The following is a 12,267-nucleotide window of genomic DNA, read 5'->3' on the forward strand; positions in this document are numbered from 1 at the left end:
GGTCTCAAACCCCTGAACTTAAGTGATCAACCCGTCTCAGCCTCTCAAAGTGCTGGGATTACAGGCATGAACCACTGCACCTGGCCAGTTTTCTCATCATAAAAATTAAGGGGTGTACTGGTATAGTTAATATTTAACAATAAATTTTTGTAACTTTCAAACTCAGCATGAAACTCCATTTTGAACTAATGTGTCAAGCTTGTATTTTCATCAAAGGAACATGGAAAATATAATCTTTTAGGCTGACTCATGTCAATGTATTTCATTTATTCCCAAAACATTGAAAGTCTAATGTACTACACATGACTAGGAAGAGGATGAAAAACTATTACAAATAAGAGACCATTTTTCACAAAGGTTACAGTCCTTGGAAGACATAACATGAGTGTCAGGTAAATGAAACATTACACAAGTAAAGTAAGTATTAATATGTATTTTATTCACTATTGCTTCTTTCTAAAGCAACAGGTCAGAGATCTGATGTAAATACTAAAATATTTCAATAAACCAGTCTCACCTCACAATTCCTTCAGATACATTTGGCACTGAAAGGGTAACATTTAGTGAAATCTGACACTGGCTTCTTAAGATGGACATCATCCTTAAGGCTTCCACTTCACTCCTGGGAGCATTTACTGAGGCACAGCCTAAGTAAGTCAGTTTACTGAAAACTACGCTGTCCTCATCGGCCACTGGTGTGAAAGGACTTGAAGCTTCAGAATCTGAAAGAAACAAAGAATAAGGAAGTGATTATTTTCACTTTGATATTTTGTTGATATGATTAGCAAGTAAAAATCTGCAAGTAACATTTAGGGTCTAAAATTAAGTATTAATGAGATAATATGCCATACCCTAAAAGAAATGCCCATGAAAGCCAGAAATCTCACACTAGAACTCTATCAGAAACACCAAGATTTTTAGGTACAGGTTGAGTATCCTAAATTCAAAACTCTGAAATATGAAATGTTTCAAATTTCAAAACCTTTTGAGCACTTACATGACACTTAAAATAAATACTATTTGGGGAATTTCAGATTTCTAATTATTGGATTTGGGGTGCTCAGCAGGCAATTATATGCATATTTCAAAATCCAAAAACATCTGAAATCTGAAACACTTCTGGTCCCAAGCATTTCAGACAAAGGATACTCAAAATATAGTGCTATTAAAGTCAGTCTTAATCAGATTCAGATTTGATTCACTTTTCTGCCTCTTCTAATTTGTTCTGACTTTGTAATTTACATTTAGGTCAAATATACATTTAGTATTTTTTCACTCTGAAAACTCCTATCTCTGATTGTCTTTTTTTTTCTTTCTTTTTTTTTTTTTTTTTTTGAGACAGAGTCTCACTCTGTCGCCAGGCTGAAGTGCAGTGGGACAATCTCGGCTCATTGCAACCTCTGCCTCCTGGTTTCAAACAATGCCCCTGCCTCAGCCTCCCAAGTAGCTGTGACTACAGGTGTGCACCACCACACCTGGCTAATTTTTTGTATTTTAATAGAGACAGGGTTTCACCATGTTGGCCAGGATGGTCCTGATCTCCTGACCTTGTGATCTGCCTGCCTCGGCCTCCCAACATGCTGGGATTACAGGCATGAGCCACCACGCCTGGCCTAATTGTCATCTTTCTGACCTGCACTGTTAGAGTTATTTCTCTTATTCATCATCTTAGCCACTTCATTATGTTCTCTCAATCTCTTTGGCGTTCCTTTCCCAATAACATCTATAGTTTTAACACCTTGCTTTTCCAAATGAGCCTTTAAGTTGTCCTTCTCCTCCCATACTATGTCTTTCTGCCCCATGCTCTAGTATTCCTTTTTCAACTTGGCAACTGCTCCTATAGAGCTATACAGGTCTGGAGCAAACATCTGTTCACCCAGAATTATCCCTCCATTTCTCAAATATTGTACTCATATTCCTTCTTTCTTTGAAAAATCTTTAAGCATTCTGGGGGGGGGGGGGAAGATTCCCTCTGTTTCCTTTAGTTATATTTTCTCTTTCCTTGGTACAACTGAAATACATTTAAAAGGAAATCAGAATGGTATATATATTTTTACTCCTCTCACATCCCTTTAGATTTAGAATTTAGAGATTCTAGAGAATGTAGACAATGGTTTTTGCCTGTTCTAAATAAAACCTAGTACAGGGTGGACACTCACATATTAAAAACAATAACCTTCAGTTACGCAAGCAATGCAGCAATCCTAACCTCCTTGTCCAGGTTTCACTGGCAGGCTCATCTCTGGTTTTTGGAGCCCTACTAATGGCACAGGGTTAATGGTGGATGAAGCGGAGAGCTGATTAGAAAGAGGCCCATCTCCTTCACCATCCAGTTGTGACCTTTTCACAGGCTCCTTTTCCCCTGGCTGGTCGTCCATTGGAGGATCCATCAGTACATCTGCTAGCTCTTTTTGCAGCTGCTGTTCACTTCCATTCCCTACAATCTAAGGGTCACAAATACATGCAATCAGCAAAGTGAGAAAGATTAGCCAGTACTGATTAAAATGGGTCCACATTCCAAAGAAAATCATTAGCATTTCTTTTGATACAAAGATATCTTCTGAATTTTTTTTAAAAATAGAATAAATCAAGATCTGCAACAAACAAGGGCGCAGCTGCTCTCTCAATTTATATAGTTTTTCATAAAAAAGTACATAGTGAACTTGAGACTAATACCCAGAAATATATGTGATAGCCTGCCAATGTTATTAAAGTATTTTACTGTGTCCTAAACTAACAATAATTAAAAGATTTATAATTTTGTCTGATAAGAAATAATGCTTTTAAGAAGAACATCTTAGTGTCTCCTCTAGCCCTTAAGAAAAAAGGGAAAATGTGCTTGCTTCCAAAAGATATCAACAGAAACATACATATTAGGCAATACATTTTCACAGGTATTTTACCACTTCTGTCATATGCAAGTCTCTTGTATTTCTGAGGAAGACTTACATGATATGAACAAGTTCTGAAAGTTCTGAAACACTTGAGTAAAGCTGACATGAACATACAAAATAGTCCTGAGAAATAAAAGCACTCTATTTCAATATCAAGTAATTTTATGGAGTCATGATGGGTTATTACTAGTTCCTCAACAAGGAAGCAAGTAAGTGCAAAATCAAGTGGAGACTGGTCAATGCCAAGGAAAACCACAAGTGACACAACACAGTGTTGTCACTAAATGCTTAAGAAATACTAAAAAAATTAACAAAAAAAAAAATTGAGTTAGAAAAATGAAGTCATGGGAAAAGAGAGGGAGCCCTGATTTAGGAGGCTTTCTGAAGACTAAAATCTAACAAAAAGTTAAATTCGTCAGGGCTAAGAGAATGAGGCCTACCCTAGCAAAATTAACACAGAGGCTAGGAAGCAAAATTCCAATAACAGAGGTAGGTATCTCTGGGCTACCAAGAAATCCAATTCAAGTATTTTTATTGATTCGGGCTTTCATAATTCCATAAACTTCAAGTCTCTTGTGCTGCAAATTATAATTGAGAAAAAGACAAGTCTTTTTTGCTGACATTCTCCCAAGGAAATTCCAACACTTCAAGTACTTTTGCCTTAGAAATAAAGACCTCTTTCTTGGCTTCAATGACAATTTCTGTTTCTGCGAATTTCATTTCATGTTTGGAGTTATTGCTAATGGAAGTACAAGTGGGCTGAGTAATTTTAACCCTTTGTTAAATCAGATTCTACACATACACAAGTGCAACTGAATTTCTTTTCTCAGAAGTTCTGCTTTAAAAAGTTGGGGTTTTTTTCTGTTTTTTTCTTTGATGGGCACAGTGGCTCACACCTATAATCCCAGCACTTTGAGAGGCCGAGGTGGGCAGACTGCTTGACCTCAGGAGTTCGAGACCAGCCTGGGCAACATGGTGAAACCCCATCTCTACCAAAAATACAAAAATTAGCCATGCGTGGTAGCATGTGCCTGTGGTCCCAGCTATTGGGAGGCTGAGGTGGGAGGATCGCTGGAGCCCGTGGAGTTGAGGCTGCAGTGACCTCAGATCACGCCACCGCATTCCAGTCTGGGTGACAAAGCAAAACTCTGTCGCAAAAACTTTTTTTTAAAAAAGACACCATATCACTATGTTGCCCAGGGTGGACTTGAACTCCTGGGCTCAAGTGATCCTCCCACATCAGCCTCCCAAGTAACTGTGACTACAGGCAGTGCCACCATGACCAGCTTAAAAAGTTCTTAAAGCACCTAAAAATCAAACTAAAGCTTAGATCCAATTAGCCTCTTTTCAAAACTGGAGAAGAAATACTGTATCACCTCCAGTAAGCAAAAGACAGCCCAAGTGAACCTAAACTAACTTTTCTAAGGGTAGGGAGAAATATAGGAGTAGAGTTATATAGCTTCCCAAAAGCAGATGAGAGAAGATATTAGATTCCCTGTTGAAGCAATTAGTAACTACAATTGGGAATGCAACTGTAATTGAAGAAAGACATAATACGTGCTATGAAGTACTGTTTTGCTCTTTGGCTTATGAATAAACCCAAGTTTTCTGTTGGGATAGGCTGCCTACGTTGTAACATATTTACCAATCACAGAAATGTAGCTAACCCTAAAATAAAACACGTTTATATATTTGCCTTGTGTTTATACATGTTTATCTTGCATTCTTCCCTACTTTATAAATTTTATAAACATAAGAACTGTCTTCAATGTCCTTAACTCTTCCTTAAAAACTAGGAAAAAGTAATGTACACACACAAAATAGTTTTAAGAGTGGTTTAAAGATAGTAACCTAACAAATGCCTTGAATAATCTTATCAAATACAATACTCAACAATTATCATGTTAGATGGTTTGTGAACCTTCAATGCAATTCCAAATTACTACCTGTGACAGTATAGTACACATACTTTTTTTTTTTTTTTTTTGAGGCACAGTCTCGCTCTGTGTGTTGCCCAGGCTGGAGTGCAGTGACACATACTCAGCTTAGTGCAACCTCTGCCTCCCAGGTTCAGCCGATTCTTCTGCCTCAACATCCCAAGTAGCTGGGATTACAGGCGCGTGCCAATACACCCAGCTAGTTTTTGTATTTTTAGTAGAGACGGGGTTTCGTCATGTTGGCCAGGCTGGTCTTGAACTCCTGACCTCAAGTGATCCACCCACCTTGGCCTCCCAAAGTGCTGGGATTACAGTCGTGAGCCACTATGCCCGGCCAATATACTTTAATCAATTAAGCTATTTTTTATTTTTAAGACAGTCAACTAATTTTGTCTAAACCAAGCTGGGAAACATTCAGCAGTGCCTTTCAAGGTTCTGAAACTTTGACATGCATCAGAATCACCAGGAGAGCTTGTTGAAACAGACTGTTGGGCCCTACCTGAGTTTCCAATTAAGTAAGTCTGGGGTGGTACTCAATAATTTGAATTTCTAAAAAATTTCCAGATCACAGTGATGCTGCTAGTCTAGGAACTGCACTCTGAGAAACAATCTTAATGATTTTTGACCATCACTATCCAAAAAAATTATCAGTATTACTAGGGAATATGAAATGAACAAAAGCATGTAATATATAGTATGGTATCTGTCACACAGTCAACATTAATACATATTAATCTTTTTTCAGAAGTTCTGCTTTAAAAAGTTGGTTTTTTTGCTGGGTGCAGTGGCTCAAACCTATAATCCCAGCACTTGGAGAGGCCGAGGCAGGCAGATTACTTGAGGCCAAGAGTTCTAGACCAGTCTGGCCAACATGGCACAACCCTGTCTCTACTAAAAAATACAAAAGTCAGCCAGGCATTGTGGCATGCACCTGTAGTCCCAACTACTCAGGAGGCTTAGAGTTAAAGAGGAGAATCGTTGAACCTGGGGGAGCGGAGGTTGCAGTGAGCCAAGATTGCACCACTGCACCCCAGTCTGGGTGACAGAGTGAGACTCTATCTCAAACAAACAAACAAACAAAAAACCTCCACAGATGATTCTGATACACAGAATCACTGAGAAACACTGCCTCAAATCAAAATCCCAAAGTACGATGCCAACATAGTTATTTACCAGACGGTCCACATATGCATCAAAATACATATGGTACTTTTTGAAAATGCAAATCCCTTGACTTCATCCAAGAAAAACCTCTGTGCATGGGCCCCAAGAATCTATATTCTGCACCCCATGAGACGTTCACATGTAACAAAGTTTGAGAACCACTGGGCTAGGAACTTACACAGTTCATTTATTTTCTACTATGAATGATTCATTATGATAAAAGAACTAACTGCGAATGACTGTTACTTTTGGCACATGCTTATCTCCACTAGAGAGGCTAGGAAAGTTGCCTATTTAGTTTCCAGCCTCCCTTACGGCTACATTTATTTTCTAATATGAATGGTTCATTATGATAAAAGGACTAACTGCGAATGACTATTACTTTTGGCACATGCCCATCTCCACTAGAGAGGCTAGAAAAGTTGCCTATTTAGTTTCCAGCCTCCCTTACGGCTATGGCTTACCATATAACACAATTTTAGCCTTTCAGATGTAAACAGAAATTGGCTGGGAAGCTTCTGGAAGACTGTTGATTTTCTCAATAAAATAAATGAGCATGACTGGTGTTACCCCCTTTCTCTCTTCTTCTTGCCTTGGAACATGCATATAGAACCATGGGGGATGTACTATGAATGAGGTGACACAGAACAAAATGTCAGTAAACCAAGTCAAGCACAGTGGCCTGTGCCTGCAGTCCCAGCTACTCAGGAGGCTGTGGGGAAGGATCACTTGAGGCCAGTCTGGGCAACATAAGGAGACCCCCTATCTTAAAAAAGAGTCAGTGAGCCAAAAATCAATGAGCGGATAAAAGAAATTGGGTCCTTAATGGTATAGATCAGAAGTTAAGAAACATTTTCTTTAAAGGGCCAGATAATAAATATTTTAGGCTTTGCAGGCTTTATATGTAGTCTCTCTTGCAGCTACTCAACTCTGACTTTGTAGCATGAAAGCAGCCATAAACAATGTGTAAACAAACTAATGTGGCTATGTTCCAATTACACTTTATTTACAAAAACAGGTGGCAGGCCAGATTGGGCCAGCAGGCTATAGTCTGTTGAACCCTGGTATGGATGAACAAGTTAAACCAACTAGCAACTGCCTATGTCCAGACTTCTTACAGCAGAAAAATAAACCCACTCTTAGTAGGGCTCTCTTCCTTGCTGCCAATAGCATTCCTAACAGATACCACAATCATCTCTAAAATAAATGTAGTTTCAGGTAAAGTAATGAAGACACTGTGGTATTAGTGAAAAGGCAAATATATAGATCAATGGCACAGAACAGAACAGAGTCCAGAAATAGATGTGCATATATGGCCAACTGATTTTCAACAAATTGTCAAGGTTATTAAATGGAGAAAGTGACAAAACAAATGAAGCTGGAACAATTAATCTGACATCTATATGCAAGTACATGAATCTCAAGAGTTCACATCATATACAAAAAATTAACTCAAAAAGGATTACAAACCTAAGTGTGCCATAAAACTATAAAGCACACAGAATAAAACACAGGAGAAATCTTTGTGACATAGAGATTTCTTAGGACACAAAACGTACGAATCATAAAAGAAAAACTTGAGAACATGAACTTCATTAAAATTAGAAAGTTCTGCTCAAAAGAAACTCTTAAGAGAATGAAAAGATAAGCCAGAGAAAATATTTGCAGGTCATATATCTGATGAAGGACTTCTATCTAGAATACACAGAGAACTCTTAAGAAGAAAACAAACTACCCAATTAAAAAGTGCATTGTAATTCCAGCACTTTGGGAGGCTGAGACGGGTGGATCACGAGGTCAGGAGATCGAGACCATCCTGGCTAACACGGTGAAACCCCATCGCTACTAAAAAACACAAAAAACTAGCCGGGTGAGGTGGCAGGCGCCTGTAGTCCCAGCTACTCGGGAGGCTGAGGCAGGAGAATATTGCGTAAACCTGGGAGGCGGAGCTTGCAGTGAGCTGAGATCCGGCCACTGCACTCCAGCCTGGGCGACAGAGCGAGACTCCGTCTCAAAAAAAAAAGCACATTTCACCAAAGATACACAGATGGCAAATTAGCACATAAAAATAAACTCAACATCACTAGCCATCAGGGAAATAAAAATTATAATAGGATGCCTCTAAACCCCTAAAAGAATGACTACAGTCTGGGCGCGGTGGTTCATGCCTATGATCCCAGCACTTTAGGAGGCTGAGGCAGGTGGACTGTCTGTCTCTAGGAGTTTGAAACTAGCCTGGGCAACATGGTGAGACCCTGACTCTACAAAAATTTTAAAAATTAGCCAGAGGCATTGGCACACACATTGGTCCCAGCTACTCAGGAGGCTGAGGTGGGAGGATCACTTGAACGCAGGAGGTTGAGGCTGCAGTGAGACTACGCCACTGATATCTAGCCTGGGCAACAGAGTGAGACCCTGTTTAAAATAAAATAATGTAACATAAAATAAAATGAATGACTAAAATTCAAAACAATTCTGACAACAGAGGGGCTGGCAAGAACAAGGAGCAACTAGAAACTCTCGTACATTGCTGTTGGGAATGCAAAATGGTCTAGTCACATTATCCATTTTTTTATAAGGTTTTATAAGGTTAAACATTACACTTACCATATGACTCACTCTTAGGTATTATTTACTCAAGAAAAATAAAAACATATGTCTACACAAAAATGTTTGCAAATTATTTTTTGAGAGACAGGGTTTTTCTCTACTGACCAAGCTGCAGGAGAGTGGCACAATCATAACTCACTGCAGCATCAAACTTCTGGGCTCAAGCTATCTTCCCATCTCAGCCTCCCAAGTTGCTGAGATTACAGGAACACGCCACCAATGCCTGGCTGCAGATGTTAATGCATTATTCATAAAGCCAAAAACTGAATACAACCCAAATGTTTATTCACTGGTGAGTGGATTAATAAAAAGATTCTTATAGATCTATAAAATGGAATACTACTAAGCAATAAAAAGGAATAAACTACTAATACACACAATAACATGGACAAATCTCAAAAGCATTATTCTATGTAAAAGAAGCCAGACACAAAAGGACTACATACTGTATGACTCCACTTACCTGGCATTCTGGAAAAGGCAAAACTATAGGGACAGAAATCAGATCACTGGTTACCAGGGAAGGGGAATAAAGGTATGACTATATAGAAGCACAGAGGGACTTTTGGGAGTAATAAAAGTATTCTCCATCTTGACTATGCTGGTCGTTACATGAGACTTTACATTTGTTAAAACTCAGGACTGTACAACTAAGAGGGTTGCATTTTATTGGTATAAATTGTATCTAAAAAATCTGACCTAAAACAAAACAGAAAAAGTATGATTTCCACAAAAGATGCAATTTGAGAAGACAACTGTTCCTTTTTTCTACCTACCCTCCTAAAGGTGCTCATCCAGGATTCTGTCTTTGGCATTAACTTCATGTTATTAGACTCTTCTGTGCCACTGTACGGTATCTACTCCCAACACCATACAAACAATCCCAAATCTATACCTAAAATCCCTTCCTCAACTGTCTACTGGATAGATACCTTCAGTCGGATATATCAAACTTATTCTGTCCAAAACTTAAGCCACTGATCCTCTTCCTGCACCTTTTTTTTTTTTTTGGGGGGGGGGACAGAATCTCATTCTGTCACCCAGGTTGGAGTGCAGTGGTGCAATCTCTGCTCACTACAACCTCTGCCTCCCAGGTTCAAGCAATTCTCATGTCTAAGCCTCCTGAGTAGCTGAGATTACAGGCATGTGCCATCACAACCAGCCAATTTTTGTATTTTTGGTAGAGATGGGGTTTCACCATGTTGGCCAGGCTGGTCTCAAACTCCTGGCCTCAAGTATCTGCCCACCTTGGCCTCCCTGTTGGGATTATAAGCAGGAGCCACCACACTCAGCCCTCCTGCATCCTTTTTTAATCAATGAGTTGTATTACCATTCACTCCATGGCCAAATTAAGAATTACAATCATCCTTGATTTCTCTCATTCCCATGTAACTCACAAATCCTACTGACCCTTGTCTGTCCATTTTTCCCTTCTTCTATCTTCTCTGCATAGCTAATACCTTAGTACAACCTCTCCTAAGCCTACCACAAAGTTAGTAGTTTGCCTGCCTTCCTTCTCTCTCTCCTCTTTCATATATGGCCACCATTCAACTCATAATTGCCAATCTTAGTTGTGATCAAGCACTGCCTTGTTTTTAAATCCTTCCATGGTTCCTCAATGCCCACAAGATAAAGCCAAATTCGTAAGTATATCCTATGAGTCTTTTCACAACTCTGCTCAATCTACCTTTCCAGTCACTTAGTCACAGCAAACTACTCAACTTTCTCAGGACACATCATAAACTTTCAAGCACCCACACTTTGCATGGTTTCCTTTCCTGGAAAGCCATCCTCTCCTCCTTTGTATTCTTTAAGACCAACCTTAAATTCTGTTACCTCCTCTGGGAGATCTTAACCCTTCTAGACAGGATTTAATCACTCCCTTCTCAGGACTACCATAATATTAGCATACATGTTTATTCTAGCATTGCTACTTGTTTTAGAAAATATTTGTTTAGAAAGTCCCTTGAACCAGACTGGGCAGAGACTGTTTGTTAAATTATCTTTACATCCCCAAAGCTTCAGATAGTGACTGGGACAGAATACACCTGAAATACACATTTACTGAACTGAATGTTAGAAATGCAAAGAATGGAAGCCAAAGCAGTATGATTTTATCCTACTTGAATACTGAATATTCCACAAATTTTGGTTTAATTATAGAAAGGAAATTTGAATGACTTTAGCTTTATCTACTAAAATACAAAAACAAAAACAAATACCATCTTTTTTCATTATTCTGAGCAAGTATCATTAAGGTGTAACATTTGCAATAAGAATACCAGGCAAGACCAAAGAGCCCAGTGCAAAACACAAACAATATATTTTGAAGTCCAACAAAGACTTCTAATGTAATTTAGCACAAATACGAAGACAAAAAAAGCAAAACAAATATTTAGGAATAGTACAACTAAGAATTACATTTAGATTTGTGTTTATTTCCATGTACTCTACATTAAAAGGAAGGAACAGTTCTTTAGGAAAGTCCTGAATTGTGAAGGAAAACAATAAACATAAAGAGGCCAATTGAGCATTTAGCAGCTACTGTAAACATAAGACATAAACGTGTGCAGGGATGAAGACTGCATGATGAATCGTTTCTTCGTAATTCTGTTTACATAGCAAGGTGGTACTAAAAAAAAAAACTGGGCTCAGAGTTGTTTTGTGGCACAACTCCAAGAGGCCCCCCATTCACAGCATGAATCATGTGAATGTCTCTCATGAGAACTGTACTGTGCAAAGCCTATGCAACTGAACTTAGGAGCCATACTTGGGCTCCCAAGTAAGACAGATCTGGCTTTGGGACATTGCTCTGACATTAACTCTGTAACTGAGGATTAATGTCTGGGAGCCCCAACTGTCTATCTCATCTCTAAAATGAGGATGTTAATATCTATCTCACCGGACTGTTATTAGGGTTTGATAACATTATTGGGCACTTATGTATATTTCAGGCACTGTATCGAGTGGTTTTTACAGAACTATGTCATTTAACTCTCACACCACAGTACCTGCCAAATAGTTAGCATCCAATAAGTGTTGGTATCCACGCTCAGCTCTTTCTAAAGAAACTCTGATTCCCCTATTAGAGTTGAGGTTTGAAAACAAACAATAAACTTAGAAAGCAAGTAGTTCTACTTTTCGTGACCCAAAGAACTCAAAGAACACATCTACTATTCATGTACAAAAGCAGCATATTGGAATAACATTTGTCCTTTCTAAATATATCAAATAAAGGCAATAACTTATATGGTAGAATTGGCTACAAGTCTGTTTCCTTGAGCGCAAAACTGCATTTATGAAACCAAAGGACAAAATGTTCCAAAGGCAAAATCCAGAGTCATTTCCTGGTCTCAATTTTCTACTTCTAATTTTATAGTCCTTATTTCCTTTCACTGCAACAATACCAACTTGGCCCCACTTGATTTGCCAGTTACACAAAGCTACTTCAGGCAGTTTGGGATCCTTTTCTGAGGGATATTTAGGCCCTCAAGAAAACATGCTTAGGAAGGGACAGTTTGTGCTTGAGAAGTCCCTAGATGATCAGAAAATTAAAGACAAATTCCTGATGATCTACAGTTTCCACTATTTTAATCCTACTGCAGCAAAAACACAAATGAAAATGGTTCAAACTGAGTAATATTGCTGAGCTTCAGTGTAAA

The 12,267-nt window shown here is 38.7% G+C and overlaps 1 protein-coding gene across 19 annotated transcripts in view; it reads right to left on the reverse strand.

Moving 5' to 3' along the window:
- Positions 1-12,267, reverse strand: part of RABGAP1 (RAB GTPase activating protein 1) — a 175,632-nt gene that overhangs the window by 118,475 nt on the left and 44,890 nt on the right. For 13 of the 19 annotated variants that reach the window (XM_074016618.1, XM_074016616.1, XM_065530107.1 and 10 more), the window contains 2 exons: positions 2,210-2,444; positions 518-722 (listed from right to left, as the gene is read on the reverse strand). In XM_074016618.1, coding sequence (XP_073872719.1) covers positions 518-722; positions 2,210-2,444 — 440 coding nt within the window. Of the gene's footprint in view, positions 1-517; positions 723-2,159; positions 2,445-12,267 lie in introns of all 19 variants that reach the window. The other 6 variants (XM_074016622.1, XM_074016621.1, XM_074016620.1 and 3 more) reach the window with 1 other exon arrangement.

Source organism: Macaca fascicularis, chromosome 15 (assembly GCF_037993035.2).
Source record: "Macaca fascicularis isolate 582-1 chromosome 15, T2T-MFA8v1.1".
Taxonomy (NCBI): Eukaryota; Metazoa; Chordata; class Mammalia; order Primates; family Cercopithecidae; genus Macaca; species Macaca fascicularis.